Below are 21,303 nucleotides of genomic sequence, written 5' to 3' on the forward strand. Positions count from 1 at the left end.
TGATCGTACGCTCCAGGCCTAACCGCCCCGACATGTACAATCTTCACAAGCTCGCTCACGGCCCATCAGCTTTAGCTTTGCCTTTACCTACACATAAACGTAAACTGTGAGTCGACAGACTCAGTAAGAAAAGCATAATAATACTCACACATAATTCTAACTGCCGTGTCCAACACGATACTGAGTCCCGCTACTGCCGTGTCCAACACGGTACTGAGCCACTACTGCCATGTCCAACATGGTACTGAGTTCTGAACGTTCACAGGGACGGTACTATTGACAAGTATCCTCCTGAGCGGTCGAACCGGTCATACTCCGGCTGCTGGTCATACTCCAGCCTGTACCGACGGGATAGGTCAATAGCACGGAACCACCAACCAAATGTCGGCTGATCGGTCGAGCCGGTGATACTCCATTCTTGGTCATACTCCACCGTACCGACGTGACGGGGTTGGATGGTTCGAAGCCAAAATACATAACTAATGTAATCTAACGGGCTTCCTACATGCACGCTAAACATGTAATCTACATATGCATCTTGTTATACTAATCTTACCCGGATTCGAATTCGGGTGTGCCGGCCAACCCGACCGGAACTTTTAGCCGAGCGCGGATTACATGTGCTCCTAAACCATAAAAATCACAACGCTATAAGTTGACACGCTAAATCACTTCCCGGACTTAAACTAGGAACTAAAAGTTTCCCTATCGATAAAAAGCATGGCAATACCCACTTAAAACATAAAAACGAGGAAAAACACGGGTTACGAAAATTCCCCAACCGTAGACGGTTGCCCAACCGAATTCCGGTTCGGAAAATTCGGGACCCCATCCGAATTCCGGATGCACAACCGATCGGTTCCTCGCGAGCGACAACAATCAAATTTCCATATCTCAACCAATTCAACCCCAAATTGATTCAAACTTTCCGGACACCTTTCACAGATACCCCAAAGAACATATCGAAGGCATCAAACCTACCCAGAAACCACAGATACAAAATTTGCCATTAAAGCTCAAGCTTTGAGTTCTAAACTCAAACTTGAGCAAATCCCTCTATCATGCATTCAAACTAGCTAGAATCTACTTAAACCAACATAATTAAGCCTCTCGCAAACAACTAAAAACATCCAAAGAACCATACAAAGAACAAATCACACCATTTCTTTCAAAAATCATAACTTTTTCACATAAAAATCTAACCAACTAGAACAAGAAACTCAAGCATGCAATTCAACTTAATTAAACATAATTAATTCAACATTTTAGTCATAAAAACAACAACAATAACCAGCAGCAGCAACATCATCAAAAAGCATGCATTTCACTCAATATTTCATCATTTTTTTCATAATTTTAAAGAAGAAACCAAGAGAAGCTAACCTAGCTTGGAGAATGCTTAGATTGGGATGAGAATTCACTTAAAAATCAAGGAAGGAAATCAGCTTCATGCACCCATATGCCCAGCCGAAAATAGAGAGAAAAAGAGAGTGTTTTTCCTTTAAAATTTCTAACTTTGTGTTTTTTTTGTGAAAATGAATAAATGAAAACAAGCCACATATACTATTTAATTTCAGCCATAAATTAAATAACATAAACAATTAAATTCAAAGAATCAATTCACTAAAAGACAAAAAGTTATTGGGGCAAAAAGACCATTTTGCCCCTCCATACTAAAATAACATAAAAATCACTAAAGGGGTATTTTTGGGAAATTCTAAATTCCCGGCCATTCCCGACATTCCAAATGTCTAAAAACCCGTCCCAAACTAATAACATGCTAAGTTGTGATTTCTACTGAGCCAAACGCCGAGTTCCAAAATACCGGGCACCGGAAATGCAAAATATGAAAACTACTGAATAACATAACCATGCATTTCTGAATTCCATAAATAACAGTAATAAATTATTTAAATAGCTATAAATAATTTTATAATTAATCATAAACAACTGCTAATTTCCAAATTAACTAAGCGGGCTTTACATAAATAATTAAATTTAACTCTGATTTATTAATAAATAGAATTAAGTAAAGAGCATTGTCATCGAACATCAGAAGTGTCTAACACTCTTAAAACGTGTTGCTTTACGATTAGCTAGCGATACTCCCTAAAAACTATTATATTAAATTATATGAAATTCGATACTTAATTAGACCAATAGTCATATAGAGTACTTGGCACCATTGGTGCCTTTTAGCATTTCTCTTAAGTAAATTATTACATGACAATCTCTTATAAGTTCAGGTCACAAATTTTTATTTTTTAAACATTAATTTAAATATACCAATAAGAAAATATCAATTTACATTTACTACAATTTTAAAAATATAATTTAGTAGTATTATCACTAAAAATTAAATTTAAATATTTATTTACAACCAAAAATTAAATTTAATTAGATATTTATACCACAAATTACTTTTATTATTTTATTGGCAATGAGTGAAGATAGTGAGTGAGCACAAAACAAACAATTATGTACCGACCAAAATTTGTAATGGAAAAAACAATAATAGAGTAGAGAGGCGATTTTGGAAAACACTTTTTGTATTATTATTATTATTATTATTATTTTTAAACTACTATTATTATTAGTAATAGTATATGAATTGGTATGATGACTACAATTTGATCCATTCAGAGCCATCGATGAAGCTAAGTGTAATAAAAGGCTTGGCTTCTTCCTCGGTGAGCTCTCTTGACCATGCCACTCTTCCTGCATACCCTGCTCCTGGTCCTGTGCACTTGTATTGCCCATAAAACACAGTCCTGTAATATTAATATTTATATTCAAATTACAAACTCAAAAACTTCCAAACATATCAAATTAAAAGACCAAATCTTCATGGTGGAAAAGAAAAAAGAGTTAGGTAGCTTATTGTGGCTGGCTTTTGTAGATAGAGCCACCGTTTTTTTATTAAAAAAAATAAATAAAAAGAAGAAGGTTCGAGTTATCTTAGGTTAGGTGGACACATAGGATTTGAGGGTTTTTATATGGTGTTTTATGGTGCATTACACGTAGTTTTTGGAGTAGAAAAATGGGTAAAAGGACATTTTGTGTAGTCTGTCATGGTTAGGTCATGACTCCATCCATGTAATAATAAACCGCCCATTTTTTTATGAGTGTATCAAAATGCCCAATTGCCTTACTTTATAAATGTATAACTTACTTTTCAGTGAGTTTCAGCCAAAAACTATTACTAATATTAAAGAATAATACTATCTCAACAATAACAACAAGAGTATAATGACACTACTTCTTTTATCTTAATTATATACTAATTCCCTTTTTGATATTGAACTCCAATCAATCTAAGGTGTAGACTATAGTATAGAGTATCGTAGAACACTAGAACAAGTAAAGTAATAAAGGTATAGCTATATATAGAGTATACTTACATTTCACGACTAGGGTCACCCCAATTATACCAGCCCTTGGGAATGATAATGTTGTCCATATATGTATAAGCAAAGACAACAGTAGAGAAAGGACCCCATGCTCTCCCAAGGTAGAGAGCTCCTGAGCCCGTGACCCTACAGTTCACGAATGAGAACCCCGTGTCTTCCATTATGCTCTTTCTTCCCTGAGCTGTTAGAGCTCCAGTCAATAGTGCCACTGCGTGCACGTGACAACCCTGCAATTTTCATTGTAATTTTCTTCAATCAAATTCTCTCTCTCTCTAATTATCTTACATAACAATTAAAATATATAGAATTATATTAGAGATACTAGCTAGTATTTTGGTCCCACATATAAATGGACTACGCACTATACTCAATGGTGATCACTAATTTCTTTTTTCTATATCCATGCAATGTAATGATGGAATTCAACAAAAAGCTTATTTTAATTTATTATTATTATGTATATGTATGTATATGGCACTTATACCTACTCTACTCCACTTCTTGCAATGTCAATAACTGAAGACTTATTCTAACTCGTGAATTCATTGATTAAGGTGGTTATGTTTAGAAGTTATAAATTATTATTACTTCAAAGAGAGAGAGGCCATTTCCAAAGATGAAGTCGACAGAGCCTTCTATGTAACAATCTTTGTAGTAATGCCTGCCAAATTGATCATAGAGGGTATCTTGTGCTCCCAAGAATTTGCATCCCAAGAAGGTTGCTGTGTCTGCCGATATTCTAAATGCAACTGCTTGTTTCCCAATGGCTCCTGGTGCTGGCACTGGTGTAGTGTTCTGTTTCCACATTTTAATTATACAATTTGAATTACAAAAGTCCAACAACAAATATAATAAATTTAACTAAATTACAGTCCTTAGCTGTCATGTGATTAAATATATATTATGCATGTATAATATTACCTTGAAAGTAATGTTTTTGGCAATGAAATAAGGAGAATTGACAGCAAAAGTTGCAGAAGCAAAGGTCCCCATGGGCTGGCCTCTTGGTCCTGGTGTTTGAGCAGTGTCTCCCCATTGAACAATTGTTTTGTCTGCTCCTGCTCCTTCTATGGTAATAAACGATTTAAATTGTGGTATATTCACTTTCTCCCTGAAAATTTACTACATTTTTTTTAGTCATGTCCACAATTCATACACAAAAAATAATAAAGTAATCTATGTAGTCAGAGGACGAATTCCAAAGATCTTTTCTTTTTTATACAAGGAAAATAAAAACCAGAACGTAACAAGTAATCACATTGAACAAAACGAGCATATTGTTGAATATAGACAAAACCCGAAATCCAGAGCTGAGTAGAAAGAACAGAATAAATACCAATATGAGCAGAGCCAAAAGAAAAATACAAACAGAGTAAACGACAGAGTTCATGTGAGAAACTTTCTCTCTCTCTCTCTCTTTAAAAATAAATAAATAAATAGTGTTAGAACTCACGTGTAAACTCCTGCATGGACCTTAATGACTACTCTGACGAGATTGATGAAGGGAAGAGAATCAATGGCGTCTTGAATCGAGGTGAAGTCTCCGGCGGCCTGATTCTTGGCTACATGTAGTGTAAAAGAAGGGAAGAGCTTGTTCTTTGCTGCTCTGAAAATTGAATGTTTAAGGTGACCAACAAACTTGATCCACTTCATGAATTGCTGCTCTGAGAATTGGGTTTTAGTCATATTCGAAGGTAGTGGCTTGTAAGTTGGTTTTTTTGGTCGAATTCCTTGGTATGGCTTAGTGTTTGGACACAATTTAAGAGAAAAAGAATGACAATGAAATATAACATTCTATGGATTTTAGACATTTTTGAGAGAGAGAGAGAGAGAGAGAGAGAGAGAGAGAGAGAGAGAGAGAGAGAGAGAGAGAGAGAGAGAGAGAGAGAGAGAGAGAGAGAAGGAATGGAAGAGAGTTAAGAGGGAATTTGATCAAGTGGCAACTCTCTTCTCATGGTTTATATAAAGAGTTAGTTTGTACTTGTGGTGTGTTTAGTTGGAAAGTGATGCTGATTTGGAGAACCAACAAACAGAGAAAGTAGTCACAGGTATTTCTGAACAGAGAGAAAATAAGGGAAACAATCTAAGCCACAAGAGATGATGCACTTTTTGCTTATTAAAACCTTGTTTATAATGCACTTTCCACTTTTTAGTTGTTCTTACTTCCTTGGTCTTGTTAGTATTGCCCGTGAGTCTTCTCTCTTTTCTGTGTGTGTGTGATTTTTCTGAATAAATATTCCTGTGAAGATACTAGCTAGTACTACTATATATGTTTATGTTTCAGCAATTATATACTTAATAATATAATAAGAATATTACCTACTTCTTTTCTTTCCATCATGACATCTCTCAACTTAACTTGATCTCAAAAACAAATCACAATCTGATCATTTTGAATGGTTGAGATTAGCTTGGCCTCTTCCATTTCCAAGCTACTAGTAGTTAATGATACGAAGACAACATAATAATAAACCAGGCCCACTTGCAGAGAACAAACAAAAAGAACCAGAAATTAGCAACATTGCTGTTCTCTCTTACCATATTCTACTTGTGTGGGGGGAATTTTGCTGATGTGAAAGAGATCCTACCATAAGGATTGATTGTTGTTATATGCCAAAATCTACTAAACAACTATTTGATGCAATTTATTATGGTGTCCTATTTACAGAGATGGCTGTAATTTGTTATTGCATCTTAATTATTTATTTAAATTTAAAATATTACAGTGTTATACATTGCAACATTTATTAAGTGTCGGACAATATATATTCATAAGAATTTATTGTTCTTCTCTTCTATTATTATAAATAATTCTTGAAATATTATATGTTGCATTCCAAACAGAGTATTCTGTATTAGTGTCAAATTGAGGAGCCCGTCACTCCTTTTAGGGTACAATGAAAAGTATAAATTTCAGGAAGATGAAAATAAAAAATATAAATATATAAAAACAAAAATGATAAATATTAATTGTATGGGACAAAAATAAATAGTTATAATTCTATAATTTAATTTCAATTTAGGGTGTTGGGTTCATCTTTTAAATCCAAAAAAAAAAAAAAGGTAGAATTTTTGTTTTTTACTTTTAAAAACAAAAATGTGTCTCATAATTAATTTTATAATTAATTTTGTAAAGTTTCATATATATTTATTTTATTATAGAAGTAAGGTGAAAGAAAGTGGGTTGGAATCAGGGTTTGGGGTTTAGGTCCGGGCAAGAGGTTGGGATCCTGGGAAGGAGTCAGGCAATTAAGGTCGGAGTCTAGGGTTAGAGCTGGGGTTGAGGCCTTGGGTCCGATACAACCCCGAGAGTATGGGTCCGATCCAGAGTTCGGGTCCAATAGCTGGTGGTCAGGTCAGGTGCCAAGTTCTTTAAAATTTCACCAAAATTCTACTTTTTTAAAATTTTAATATATTTTATTTATTTTCGTAAAAAATATTTAATTCATTTCAAACATATAATATTACTATGTATATATATCCTCATATAAAAAAGTAAAATTAAAACCTCGAACAATTAATAAAATATGTTTAGTAATGAATTGTATTCTGTAAATATAGAGCATAAATAGTGAATTTTAAAAAAGTTTTAAAATAGAGAAATAATTTAAAGTATCTGATTTAGCGTGTTATTGGTTTAGTTATTTAAATATTTTAAATATGACTTTCTTAATGTGCTAATATGTATATATATATATATATATATATTTTGAAAAAGAACAAAAATATTTAATTACAAGGCACAAAACCTAAAAGGTCATAAAGCACAAAGAAGAGCTCAAAATCAAACAATTATATTTATATCCATACGGAGTCCCAACCAATGGTAAGGAATGAGACCTAACTAAAACAAGCGTCCTCTTTGCTAAAAATGAGCAATAGTATTTAAAGACCTACTACTAGGGGTGTTCGCGGTGCGGGTGGTGCAGTTTTTAACCATTTTTTCAAACCAACCCGCACATGCAGTTTTTCTAATTCTCCAAACCCGCACCGCGATACTAAAAAACCGCAAAAACTGCACCGCAAAAAATGATGCGGTGCGGTGCGGTTTCTGCGGTTTGAACTATTACAATTTTTTTTTTTAAATCATCATAAAATAATTAAACTATAATTAATATAATTATTCTAAAACACTTAAGAAAATACAACAAACTTAAGCCTAATAAAAGTTATAACAACAACAATAAGTCAACAATCTTTTTAAAGTTTTAACAACACACCTAAATCAAAATAACAAACTTGAAACTAATTAAATTCCAACAACAATATAAATGTACAACTAACATACTTGAGCAATAGATTAAAAATAAAACAAACACAAACTTCCAACTCCAAATTTCAATGTATGGGCTTGGGTTTGCTGCTAAGAAGAGACGGTTTGTGAAGAGTTATAGATTTTGCCCTAAGATTTATGGGCTTGGGTTGGGCTCATATGTATGGGCTTAATTAAATAAATATAAAAAATTAAAATTTAAAAGATGTGGTGCGGTGTCGTTTGAATCGCGGTTTAATAATTCAAAACCGCAAACCACACCGCACCGCGCGGTTTGGGAAAAATTCAAACCACAACCGCACTGCGAAGAATTTCAAACCACATTTTTTTTGCGGTGCGGGCGGTTTGAGCGATTTGAGCGGTTTGATGTACACCCCTACAATGAGAAAATGATAAACTAAGGAGAGATTTCATTAGGAACATAAGATATTTCATTAAGCACAGTACCAAACTCATTATAACGAATATCATGACCATTGACCGTTAAGACCAAACGAAGGCAATCAAAAAAAGCAGTAATATTTTTGAAGCCCAACCGAAGGTAAAAGAAAAGACCATGAAACAACAACATCGCCTCGACAACATGGGGCTCGAAAGGGCCAGACAAAGAAAACACACCAGAAAACAACATTACCTCGTTAGAGTCCAAAGCAACCATTCCCGTTCCCATTTTCAAATCCTCAACACAAAATCCAGCATCAACAAAAAGATTAACATCACCCAATGCCAACTCTCCAATGGTGACAGAAGTAGCTATCGGCTCCAAATAAGTAGATGGTTTACCAATGCTCGAAGAACCACCACTTTAAGCGTCTTGATAGATCCACAGATAATTAATGGCCTAAGAACTAACCATATTATCTAGAACTAATGGCTATGAACAAAAATATTGTGCTTATACTAAATACACCAATAAAGAGATATAAACTCCCCTAATTCCTATTAATTCAAAATATACATACAACTCAATAGGAATTCATAGAAGCAAGAAGCATCTTTTAAGGAATCAAGACCTTTAACAACTCACTCAGAACGATTTTTTTTTTTTTTGATGAAATTTCAACTTCATTAAATCAACTTTCTGAGTACAAAATGTCTAGAATAGAAACTGGAGCATTAGACTCAGAAATAAGACGACCAGAGAGAGACCGTGACATTCTAGCAACAGCATGTGCTAGACGGTTTGCTGATCGTTTAACAAAACGTATTTTAACAAAAGGCAAAGAAAGCAAAAGTGAAATGCAATCTTGAACTAAATTCCCAAACACAGAAGAGAGAGGTGAGCGGCACCGGATAGCTTGGATGGAAACTAAGCTGTCTGACTCCAACTCAACATGTTGCCATCCTTGTCGTTTGATCCAGCTTAGAGCCTCCTTGATTCCCATGACTTCCACAACCTCAGGGGCGAAAGCTCCATTAAAACAATGAGCTTGAGCAACAATAAGAGAACCAGTGTCATTCCTTGCAACCATACCATAGCCATACTGGTTATCGCTAGTGAAAAGTGCAGCATCAACGTTGATCTTGATTGTATTTATATCAGGTTTAGTCCAAAGCTCAGTTCCGTCATCACAATTACCAGAGTAAATATGAGACAGAGAGTTGTTATCTTGAGCTTTTCGCCAGTGATCAAGAGCAATACGAGCTGATGTTACCACATTTGCAATAGTGAGGACCTTGTCCTTCCAAACAATGGAATTCCTTGCTTTCCATAAGGACCAACAGACCATAGAGAGAGAACACACACGGTCTTCATCAAGAATAGTAAAAAGACTATCCAACCAACTGGCAAAGGAATGATCTAAGTAGACTCCGGCTGGCAAACCAATGTGATTCCAACAAGAAGTAGCAAAGCTACACGACAGAAGAATATGAGAAACAGTTTCAGGAGAAGCATGACAGACCGGGCACAGTGAGGGAATGTCTACATGCTTCGTTCTGAGGTTGACGCAAGTCGGAAGTGTTCCAGCAGCAGCACGCCAAAGAAAATTGCGAACCTTTGGTGGGATCTTCAATTGCCATAGTTTGTGCCAAAAGCCAGAGTTGTTCTTGCACTCGTTCTAGGATTTTTAGAGTCTTGAAGTAGTTGATAAGCACTTTTAACCGAAAAATGGCCAGAGCTTTCTTTGGACCAAGACCAGAAATCAGAAGAAGCAGAAAAACTGAGGGGAATACTTAGAATAAGATTAGCATCCCGGTTGTTGAACATGTCCCGAACTAGCTCAATATCCCAATTACGCTCCTCAAGCATGAAAAGAGAGCTAACATTGTGGCCAAGGAGACCCACATGGGATGAAGTGATGTACGGGTTATCAGGGTCAGGAAGCCAAGGTTGATGCAGAATAGGAGTAGATAACCCAGTACCAATGGTTCGTCTAGCACCACGGCGAACTAGATCCTTAGCACTCCATATGCTACGCCACACATAGCTGGGATTACGCCCCAAATCAGCTGAGAGAAAGTCATCATAAGGAAAATACCGCGCTTTATAGACTTTAGAAACAAGAGAGTCCGGATGGCAAAGAAATCTCCACCCTTGCTTGGCAAGCATAGCTAGATTAAAATCATGGAGAAGACGGAAGCCTAACCCACCCTCATCCTTAGGAAGCGAAAGGCGATCCCAGTTCATCCAAATGATACCATTACCCTTGCTGCTTGAAGTTTTCCACCAAAACTGAGCCATCAATTTTTCAATCTCATCACAAGTGCCAAGAGGAATGAGGAAAACACTCATCGCATAAGTAGGAAGCGATTGAACCACAGTCTTCAAGAGAATTTCCTTTCCTGCCCCAGAGAGCAGTTTACCAGACCAACTATTAATTCTATTCAAGACTTTATTTTTTAGAAAGCCAAGAATAGCATTTTTATTCCGTCCGATAATGTTGGGAAGACCCAAATAAAGACTATTTTCAGAAGCTTCAGGCATATGTAGGATAGAGCAGATATCTTGGCGGAGCTGATGGTTGACATTTGGACTAAAGAAGACTGATGATTTCGCAAAATTGATTTGTTGTCCAGATGCACATTCGAATCGTCGGAGAAGAGACATAATACTACCAGCAGAGCCATTGTTAGCTTGACAAAAAACATAGCTATCATCAGCAAATAGCATATGAGATATCACAGGAGCACCTTGACAGACACGGCAGCCTTGGAGTAATCGGTCTCGTTCAAACCGAGATATTAGAGCAGAAAATCCTTCGGCACAAATGATAAATAAATAGGTGGAGAGCGGGTCACCTTGTCGAATACCCCTTGTTGGAGAGATTGGCCCCATGACATGGCCACTATGGAAGATAGAGTATTGCACAGTAGAGACACAAGCCATAATCAAGTTGACCCATCGTTGATCGAAGCCCATTTGAACCATAACAGCACGTAAATATCCCCATTCAACCCGGTCGTATGCTTTGCTCATATCAAGTTTTAGCGCCATATAGCCCTTCTTTCCATGGACTTTTCTTTTGAGATAATGCATCACTTCAAAGGCAATCATAATATTGTCTGAAATAAGACGCCCAGGTATGAAAGCACTTTGAGTGGGTGAAATAATCTGATCAATGATAAGCTTCATTCGATTAGCAAGAACTTTCGCAATCACCTTATAGGAAACATTACACAAAGCAATGGGACGAAGGTCATTCATGGTAGTAGGAGACTTCTTTTTAGGGATCAATACCAGATTTGTGTCATTCAAATTACAAGGAAAAGTACCTGACTCAAAGAAATTACAAGCAGCAGCAACAAGGTCAGGGCCTACTATATCCCAATGTTTTTGAAAAAATCCAGGTCCCATACCGTCAGGCCCCGGAGCTTTGTCGGGGTGCATCTGAAAAAGGGCTGTCCGAACCTCATCACTTGAAATCGGCTTCAACAGATCAGCATTGTGAGCATCAGTAATAGAGCATGAAATACCGCTTACAACCTGATTCCAATCAGCATCACCAGCTAAGTAAATATGTTTGTAGTAATCAACAATTACCTCCTCAAGGCCACCGCTCCATGATTGCCAAACACCCGAAGCATCTTGAAGAGATTGAATATTATTACTGCGTTTACGGGCACTAGCCATGGCATGAAAGAACTTTGAATTTTTATCCCCACTATGAAGCCAAAATTGTTTTGACCTTTGCTTCCAATATAGCTCTTGTTGTGCAAGAATTTCAAAGTAGTTATTTTGCTCATGGCCGAAACTAGTAATAGATGAAGGATCGGTTTTACCTTTCAAAGAAGAGAGTTTGGCTTTGCTCTGTCGAATTCTTTTCTTGAAATCAGAGGTTAAGCTTCTCCCCCAATCGCCAAGAAGTTTGCTGCATATGTTGATCTTTTCTTGAAGTGGCAGATGCGTATTCGAATCCCAGCAGGATTGAAAAAATTTGAGCACATATGGGTTCCCTTGTCCAGGCATTTTCAAAGCGAAAGAGATGAACAGGAACAGTTGAAATAGCAGGGGCAGGCTCAAGAAATATAGGTGTGTGATCAGAAGAAGAGACATCACCATTAGTAAGGACTGCATTTGGAAATGTGTCAAGCCAGGGATGAGTGACCAGTGCCTTGTCGAGACGAATCTCAACCCAGTTTTCAGATCCCTTGCCACGTTCCCAGGTGTAGGGATGACCTTTTAGCTCCATATCCACCAAATCGCAGCTTTGTAAAACATGTTGAAAACCTTCTATGAGTGAAGAAGGGTAAGGTCTGCCTCCCTTTTTTTCATTTTGATTACCAACATTATTAATATCGCCTATGATACACCAAGGAAGTTGAGATTCAGTAGAGAGAGTGGTAATTAATTGCCAAGATTTGAATCGAAGACTTCGATTAGGCTCGCCGTAGAAACCAGTTAAACGCCAAGGAGTGAGGTTGAGAGAGACGACTTCAATGTCAATGTGGCTGTTAGAGAAGCCCAGCAATCGCACACCATCACTGTAACGCCACAACATTGCAATACCACCCTTGTGACCTTGGACATCAACACAGTAGGCTCCTTCAAAGCCCAGTTTAATTCTAAGCCTTTCAATAGTATCTTTTCTACACAAAGTCTCACACAAGAAAAGAAAGTTGGGTTTCTTTTGAACAACAATGTTCTCTAGGAATTGTCGGGCCCGTGGGTTCCCAAGCCCACGACAATTCCAACTTAGAGTACTCATAACGATTGGTGGGCCTGGACACCAGAACCCACCATATTCAAGTTTTTTGACCCAGGTTGGACCGTAGCAGCAAGAGGCCCAATAGCTTTTTCTGTAGCAAATCGTTTCCTTTTTAATTCAGCTTGAGACAACTCTTCATCAGCCTGCTCATCATCATAAAGAATAATCCCTTTATTCTTGCCGCTTGTTTGGGAAATATCTGTGGAAATCCCTCTAACCGTGGGATTTGTTGAATTACCATAATTAACTCCTGCATCAGTGGAGTTCACACCAGGGGAGTTCACACCAGCCGAATTGCCCATGGAAGCTTTACCAGAACGCAGGTATGGTGATGCTGTGAAATTCTGATGACGTCGAGGGAGGGCCTTCATGCCTATACCATATGGTTTAACAATCAAGTGTGGAGGAGTATCAAAAAGACGGGGACAAGATCGCTCAGAATGTCCCATCTTTCCACAAATAAAGCAGAAAGTTGGGACATTTTCATATTTAAAAGCTGCATAAAAAATATTCCCATCCCGCTTTCGAAACTTCATGCGCCGTTTCAAGGGAAGATCAAGAGAAACAGTGACACGAATTCGAAGAAACTCTCTCCAGACCCCGGTGAAGTTGTTCGGATCTGATTCTAGGAAAGAACCAATGTAATTGCCAGCATCTTTTGCAACTTTCATTGTCATAAAACCGGACTGCAGATCGTGGATTTGAATCCACATATCAAGTGTATTAAGGCTTATAGTTCTGGGGTTATCGCCATCATTTAGACGGGAAATAATTAGTTGCTTGCGATCGTAAGTCCATGGACTACCCGAGATTACCCGCTGTATGTCCAACTCATGATAAAATTGAAGCAGAAAACGATTTTGATCCAACTGTTTGGCATACATCCCCTTGCCAGGTTTCCAGAGATCAGCCATAACATTTTGGAAGATACGAAAATCAGAAATCTTACCTGTGAGCAGTCGACCAACCAGGCACCATCTGGTATCAATGGCCAGATCGTCTTCTGCATCAGGTTCCTCATAAAAGGTTTCGTCTGCTTCCTCTTCTTCCAATTGTATGTCTTTCCATCGCTCCTCAATATTCCCCATGTCAGTACTACTGGATGCCATGAGGGGAACAAAACAAAACGAACGAAACCAATGCAAAACAGGACAAAACGATTTGCACCCAAAAAACAGAGCAGGACAAAAAACAGAGCAGGACAAAAACTCACTCAAAAAAGAGAGACTGACTGTTCACTCAAAAAAGAGAGACACTCAGAACGAATTAAGTTAAGCTAAGAACATAACTAAAGTGTATGAGTGGTAGTCTCATTGTTCTCAAAACAAATAGGATAACTATTGTAAACATGAAGACCATGACGGGTCAAATTGATATAGGCCTGCAAAAAATGTAAACTTGCTTTCAAAGTAAATTTTTTTATTTTGGGGGGAAAATTGAGGTCCCAAAGAAGCTTCTATCGACAGGAGGAACCAGAAGAAGTTGATTCTTAGAGCTTGAGTAAGTTAGTAACCTCTTAACAGTATACATCTCATTATCACTAAGGCATTTAGTTGGGAGGAATAAAAATATAAGAATAGGAATGAGAATAGGAATAGGAATAGGAATGGAATAAAATTTAAAATGCATAAAAAAATTGATAAAAAAATCATTAAATTTTTTTTTACATAATACATTGGAATGGTCATTACTTTTTTTTTTAAAAAAAAATGGAATAGTCATTCCACCAAAATAATGGAAAGAGCATTTCATTGGAATGTCATTCCAATACTTTAAAATGCAACCAAACAAATAAATGGAATGAAAATTATTTCCTTTCCATTCTATTCTATTTCATTACTTCCAACCAAACGGCATCAAAGTGTCAAATAAATAAATAAATAAAAATAATTGTGTTTGAAATTGCACTAATGCCTTTTGAAATATATATCCATTAGCCGAAAATAGCAAACACCATAGAAGTACTTTATTATGACTATTATTATTTTCTCTTAGTTTTTTCAAACAATAGCTTTTGATTGAATAAAGATCAATATCTATAACACCATTTTGTGCTTTTTGTAAACGTGTCATTCCATTTTCTTGCTTTCTTGACGTGCTTCACTCACCCCCACCACCACCGTCCACCACAGGCACCATAGCTTCTGTTGGCACAATAAAAAAAGTTCGTAATTATTTGACTGAAAAGCAAATCCACGTGTTGAATTCCCATTGACATAACAAATTGGCAGCTAGATAAGTTAATCTTGATATGAATTTATCATTGTATACCTATCTAATCTTGGCTTCATGGAATGATTTGGTTTTACTTATTAGGCCATTTTGGAAGGACTTAACCAAAAATGTCAATAAAGTATTAAACCAATAATGGTCTTAATATTGGTTCCCGTGAGTAAAGAAAATCCAAACAGAATCAAGCAGGTGGTCAATCAAACCAGCTGGACCAGTGAGTTTAAACCACATGATGAGCTATCTGTTAAATTTATTCCCAGATGAGATGTATCATCCATTTCTTTTTTTTTATATGTACCTAATATTTTTTGCTCTAAAACTAGAGAATTATTGTGCTCAAAAGGAAACAAACAAAGAAAGAGTGTAGATAGATATAGTGGGATTTTTCATTCTCATTCTCATTCTATCCTAACCAGATACAGAAACCACAAAATCACAGATGAAACCAAGACAACGAGATACAAGTCACTAAGTTAGTCCCAAGAAAATTTAAGCATGCATGTTAGTTTACATCAAAGTTAGATTTTTATTGAAAAAGAACTGCCCTTGTCTTTTTAGTAACCTAAACTTCACGGAAAAGGTTTATATAAAAAGCTAGTATAAGACAATGATAAATTCAAACGAAAACGATTTATTACATTTTCTTAAAAAAAAAAAAAAAATTATGTCTCTTTCTAAATAGTTAATTTAATATGTTATACAAATAACTTCCTTTATCTTCTTAAATATTCTATGTTGGATCCCATCTCCTTTCTATCATTATGGTATAAATTTTGAAGCTTGGAACAAATGTACCTTGTTTTATGTTAAATTAATAACTAACCAATAATTTTTGGACATGTATTATTATTATTAAGCTATCATGACATCATTATCATATCATATTATCCAAAAAAGAACCGACTTTAACTTAACTAGCAAAAATAGCATAAGCATTAAGCAATGTCTCTTTCGTTTACTTCCATGGATTTTCAGAGCTGGTTTTGTTACTAAAACCAGTCATAAACTGTAGTATAATCTCAATAAAAGAGACACAAAAGCCATAACACTGATCACATAAACTATTTATATATATATATATATATATATAAATATGTTGATTGGAAAAACCAAAAAAATAATGCTTAAAACAGCAACTTTTATAGCCATAGTCAGCTCCTTCGTCTTCTACCTCCTCTCACCGGTTCCCAAATCCACATACCATTCCCTCTACACTTCCTTATCTGATAATGCATCCATATCCCACCACCTATACACCCTCACGCGCCGCCCCCACATCGCCGGCTCAGCCGCCAACGCCGAAGCCGCCGCCTACGTCTATTCCATCTTCACCTCCTCCGACATTCCCACCCACATAACCTCCTACCGCGTCGCCCTGAGCTACCCCGTTTCGCGTTCACTGAAGTTGATCCCTCCGCCGCCGGATCCGCCCCACGAGTTCGAGCTCCGACAGGAAGTCTACGACGAAGACCCTTACGCCGACGCGGCTAAAGAAGTCGTTCCCACGTTCCACGCCTACGCCAAGTCCGGCACTGCCGTCGGGCCGGTGGTCTACGTAAACTACGGACGCGTGGAAGACTACGCGACGCTGAGGGAGATGGGTGTGAGCGTGAACGGCTCCGTAGTCTTGGCAAGGTATGGAGAAATATTCAGAGGTGATATTATTCGTAACGCGTACAAGGCTGGGGCGATTGGGGCGTTAGTTTATACTGATAGGAAGGACTACGGCGGCGGCGGCGGTGGAGCTCGGTGGATGCCGCCAAGTGGGGTCCAGATGGGTACTACTTATAATGCGCTTGGGGATCCTACCACGCCTGGGTGGGCGAGTACAGAGGAATGTGAAAGGATTTCGGAGACTGAGGTTGAGGAAAGTGGTGAAGTTCCGATGATACCTTCGCTGCCTGTGTCCGGTAAAGATGGTGAGTTGATACTTATGTCGATCGGTGGACAGGTGGCAAACGATGATTGGCAAGGGAGCGTTGACGCCCCTGTTTACAGAGTTGGACCTGGTCCGGGAATTGTGAACTTGAGTTACACAGTTGAGTAACTATTAATTATATACTGTTTTTTTTTTTTTTTGGTATGGAATTGGTGAGTGAATTGGAGTGTGGGGTATGCAATTTTTCAGGGGAGCTTGTGATTGGGACAATTGAGAATGTTATTGGTGTGATTGAAGGAGCAGAAGAGCCTGATCGGTATGTTTTTTATATTTGTTTTGACTTTTGTAAGAACTAGATAAAGTCAAACGACTTTGGTTTGATTTGAGACTTGAGTAGAGTTGGCTTAATTAGGAATTATTTTGTAGATTTGTGATTCTGGGTAATCATCGAGATGCCTGGACATTTGGTGCTGTTGATCCAAATAGTGGAACTGCAGCTTTACTAGAGGTTTGGGAACCCTATTCATCCTCCACACACATAAACTGGCCAAAGTGCTATAGTAGACATCACAATCTGTACTAAGTTTGATTCGTGTATAATGTAGATAGCTCAGAGACTAGGGAAGCTGCAAAAAAGAGGGTGGAAGCCTCGACGAACTATCATTTTGTGCAACTGGGATGCTGAGGAATTTGGCCTGGTCTCTCTCCCTCTCTCTGTGTTCACAACAGAAGAAATTCTTAGTATGTAATATAGTCTTGGTCAATAGCCAATTTACCAATGTTTATTTGCAGCTTGGATCAACTGAGTGGGTAGAAGAGAACAGGGAGTTGCTAGCTTCAAGAGCTGTGGCTTACTTGAATGTTGACTGTGCTGTATCTGAACCAATGTTCTATGCCTCTGCAACTCCACAGCTTGATGATTTACTCATACAAGCTACTCAGCAGGTAATCACATTAATACTACCAGACATGTGTACTACTCAGTTCTTAATGTTTGTTTATAAGTTTGAGAGTATCAATTTTTCTGTTTTTTTTTGTCCTGCAAATTATGAGACTAGTCCTCTATCATATCCTAAATTGAATTCTTTCCTTTGAAGGTTCAAGACCCAGATAACTCGTCGCGGACTGTGTACGATTTATGGCTAGCTTCAAGCAATCCTGTGAAGGTATGTAACTAACTTGCTAACTGCTTCATATTGGGTTCAGAAGAGATAAACTGCATGCCCCTGATATAAATTAAAAGAGTGAAGTATGACTGGGCACTGATTTCTCTATTGTTAACATAACAGTAGTAATTCAACTCTTGATCATTTTAGGTAATAGATGCCCTTTTACATGGTTTTCGTTTCATTGATCAAGTTCTAAAATCCTAATGGAAACTACCAACTCTTACAAAACTTGTTCTTGTCACACAAAAGATTGGGAGGTTAGGAGGAGGGAGGGTCAGATTTCGCAGCTTTTGTTCAACACATAGGAATTCCAGCAACTATGATAGCTTTTGACAATGGTATGGACAATGTAATTTTTGACAGTTGTTCAACCGTGTAAACTTCAGTCTGAAATATAAATGACTTGAAAAATTGCAGGATTCCCTGTCTATCATTCATTGTACAGATGACTATGTTTGGATGAAAAAGTTTGGGGACCCTATGTTTCAAAGGCATGTTGCAGGTCAGACATGAAAACACCTTAAATCCATCATATTATTATTGTTTTCACTTGTTGATCCATGAAAAAATTCCTTTCAATGCATAGAATTAAGAGAAAATATAACATTTTATTGTTGTATACTATGTTATTATTAAGTTTCGAGTAATATAAACACATCTGAAAATAGTTCTATTCATACTGAGAAACAGTGGCAAGTGTGTGGGGTTTGGTAGCTCTTTGGCTAGCAGACGCGGAGGTCTTGCCTTTCGATTATCTATCCTATGCTGAAGAGCTTCAGGTATAAATGGATTTAGCTAATGTAGCAAATTATGCATAAGATAAAGTATTTTGTTATAAAAGTTTTTAGCAAAATTATCATAATGAATTGAATTTCTGAACTCAGAAATACACAAAGGAATTGGAGATTGAGATCAAAGGTAACAAGGATATCAGCTTAACTCCTCTCTTCAAGTCAATAGAGGAGCTTAGAAAAGCTGCCACCATAATAAACAACCAGAAAAAGGTACTACCACTGCTTAAAGTTTTATGATAGTGCATAAAATGGGCATTGTCACGTATTGAAAATGTGATTTCTCTCAAGGCAGTGGTAGAAAACAAAGGTTGGAAATCCATTTGGAGGAAAGATCAATCCAAGCTGAGAGAGCTTAATGACAGACTCATGATGGCTGAACGAGCATTTACAGACCGAGATGGACTTTTAGAAAGGTCATGGTATAAGCATTTGGTAAGTTTCTTCTTTATTTGCTCTTTTCACATTTTCCAACTAGTGCATTTTACTTGAGAAAAGAATAACTTTGGTTGGCAATGGCAGGTTTATGGACCTTCCAAGTATGATGACTATGGATCTAAATCCTTTCCTGGCATTGATGATGCTGTTGAAATGGCAAACAAATTGAACACAGCTGAGTCTTGGAAACTAGCTCAACATGAAATTTGGAGGGTCTCCAGAGCTGTCAAGCAAGCCTCGCAGGTTCTTAACGGTGTACTCACATGAGAATGTATGCGTTTATATTGGGAGCATTTTTTCTCTTTTTGGTGAAATAGGAAACATGTTATGTATTATAAGATTTGTTTTATGTATTAGATTATGTAGTTAGACTTGGTTTGATGTATTTATACTTCTAATGATTAAAAACTTTCCAATGTCCACTCATTCCATCCCATCCATTGATCTGACGGTTGCAGTTGAACGAAATGCAGAGAATCAGGTTTCTCCCTTGAAATGATTTCGTGTGTTCATAAGGAATGTGGTTAGAGAAATGGTTTAATACATAAATAAATAACACCACAATAGAATTTAGTGTGAAGAATAATCAAGTAAAATCATATTGACAACCGTATACACATGAGTTGGAATGGCGTCACGCTCCCACAAAATGAAGCAATATAACGAGAGGATTTTTATAAATAATAAAAAATGTAAAAACCTATATCCTTCCAAACTGTACAAAATGAGCTAAATAAAATATGCCCTTATAGTTGATATGAGGTATATTTGTGCCTAATCAAAAAGCTTTATTAGAGGCGAGATATATATATGTACAACTTCAACTGACTAAATTATATACACGAGGTCAAATAAGACTTTTACAGTTTGTTTATTCACTTCCAGACCTTGATAGCTCCATCTCTACTGCTTGATATTAAGAGTCTTTGATTGAGTTTGACAGAAGCCAATGAGAGAATGGAATCACGATGACAGCCAGCAGTATCAGTAGCAGCAGCAGTCAGAACTGTCTTGGCTGAGTTCTTACCTGCTGAAGGAAGTCGTCTCTTTTTCTCCTGCTCGACACAAAAGAAATATTGAATTCAGCATCATGCATTAATAGTGAATAAGTTCAAGGGAACTGCTACATAAAAAATTCAATTTCTCTTACAAAATCAAAACGTAGATAAAGAGCCTACCAAGAACATGGAATAAACTTGTAATTTGTATAGTAGGAATTAAAAAGAGCTAACAGGGGAAATATATGTAAAGGTATTACTAAATATTAGCAGCAAAGCAGTGGATTGTGTATGTACTACATGTAAATTACACTATCTACTAACCTAACAAACTTAAAAAGATCCTCAAGTAAGAAGCCCTATTCATCTACATACCTGTACAATTTGCGCCCCAAAATTAGAACTTGTTTTAAAGAATTCATCATTCACAACTTCATTTCCATTTGGCCCACATACAGAGTAACTTCGATCAGGACTGCAAAATTTAGAATTATGAATGAAAATTAAGTCTCCCTTTATTGCAAGGAATGGAACAAATAATTCAGATCAAACCAAACCAAACCTGCAATGATCCCATCGACGAATCTTCAAGTCAGTACCCCCAGTTAACAAATCACCCCCAGGTAAGGGAATCAGTGAACGAATACCAGGAAGACGTGGTGGGGTTCTTGCAATTCATTAACTCTGTACTTGGGGTTGACATTACGCCTCACGTCCGGTTTAGAATTTCCCCGACTTAGTGGTTTGCCCAAGGCCCAAAGAATGTCTGACATTTCAGCATCGCTGTCGTAGTTTGCTACCTTCAAGACCTGCAAGAAAAACAAGAATATACATAAGAATAATATATGAACCGTCACCACCTTAATCCTTATGAATAAAAAAGTTCTCTATACCTGGTGGCAAATTCCATCCTCTGCATTCCAAAGGGAAACTTCGTTGCAACCTGCAGCAACATAGACAAGGGGC

At 37.1% G+C, this 21,303-nt stretch overlaps 3 protein-coding genes, 1 long non-coding RNA gene and 1 pseudogene across 4 annotated transcripts; 1 reads left to right on the plus strand and 4 right to left on the minus strand.

The window, feature by feature from the left end:
- Window positions 1-2,531: 2,531 nt before the first annotated feature.
- Window positions 2,532-5,221, minus strand: LOC115704886 (probable pectinesterase 53; annotated as a pseudogene).
- A 2,859-nt stretch (window positions 5,222-8,080) lies between these two features.
- Window positions 8,081-11,755, minus strand: LOC115704210 (uncharacterized). The gene is made up of 3 exons (XM_061111741.1): window positions 9,788-11,755; window positions 8,773-9,692; window positions 8,081-8,486 (listed from the first exon to the last, which is right to left on the minus strand). The coding sequence occupies exons 1-3, from the start codon at window positions 11,753-11,755 to the stop codon at window positions 8,081-8,083; spliced, it is 3,294 nt and encodes a 1,097-aa protein (XP_060967724.1).
- A 199-nt stretch (window positions 11,756-11,954) lies between these two features.
- Window positions 11,955-12,830, minus strand: LOC133035666 (uncharacterized). Its single transcript, XM_061111751.1, has one exon. It carries the CDS (start codon window positions 12,828-12,830, stop codon window positions 11,955-11,957), a length of 876 nt encoding a protein of 291 aa, XP_060967734.1.
- Window positions 12,831-15,941: 3,111 nt separating this feature from the next.
- LOC115705151 (probable glutamate carboxypeptidase LAMP1) lies at window positions 15,942-19,775 on the plus strand. Its single transcript, XM_061108715.1, is given in 14 exon segments — window positions 15,942-17,100; window positions 17,169-17,257; window positions 17,368-17,449; window positions 17,547-17,639; window positions 17,734-17,886; window positions 18,039-18,107; window positions 18,360-18,377; window positions 18,379-18,448; window positions 18,528-18,553; window positions 18,555-18,612; window positions 18,801-18,889; window positions 18,995-19,114; window positions 19,193-19,336; window positions 19,424-19,775. Coding segments are annotated over 14 exon segments (2,139 nt in total). The 5' UTR covers window positions 15,942-16,155; the 3' UTR covers window positions 19,607-19,775.
- A 214-nt stretch (window positions 19,776-19,989) lies between these two features.
- Window positions 19,990-21,303, minus strand: LOC133033686 (uncharacterized). Its single transcript, XR_009685803.1, has 4 exons — window positions 21,231-21,303; window positions 20,900-21,146; window positions 20,713-20,812; window positions 19,990-20,394 (listed from the first exon to the last, which is right to left on the minus strand). It is a non-coding gene; the product is annotated as an uncharacterized LOC133033686 (long non-coding RNA).

The sequence above is a fragment of the Cannabis sativa genome, chromosome 1 (genome assembly GCF_029168945.1).
Source record: "Cannabis sativa cultivar Pink pepper isolate KNU-18-1 chromosome 1, ASM2916894v1, whole genome shotgun sequence".
NCBI classification, from domain to species: domain Eukaryota; kingdom Viridiplantae; phylum Streptophyta; class Magnoliopsida; order Rosales; family Cannabaceae; genus Cannabis; species Cannabis sativa.

What these genes read in the sequence shown, in the direction of transcription:
- LOC133035666 (XM_061111751.1), bottom strand. Translation starts at nt 12,830, where the DNA reads ATGAGTACTCTAAGTTGGAATTGTCGTGGGCTTGGGAACCCACGGGCC.
- LOC115704210 (XM_061111741.1), bottom strand. Translation starts at nt 11,755, where the DNA reads ATGGCTAGTGCCCGTAAACGCAGTAATAATATTCAATCTCTTCAAGAT. An exon ending in AAAGCTCTGGCCATTTTTCG is followed by an intron (nt 9,693 to 9,787) that starts GTTAAAAGTGCT and finishes TGGCAATTGAAG; the next exon opens with ATCCCACCAAAGGTTCGCAA. An exon ending in GTTTCTATTCTAGACATTTT is followed by an intron (nt 8,487 to 8,772) that starts GTACTCAGAAAG and finishes AGACGCTTAAAG; the next exon opens with TGGTGGTTCTTCGAGCATTG.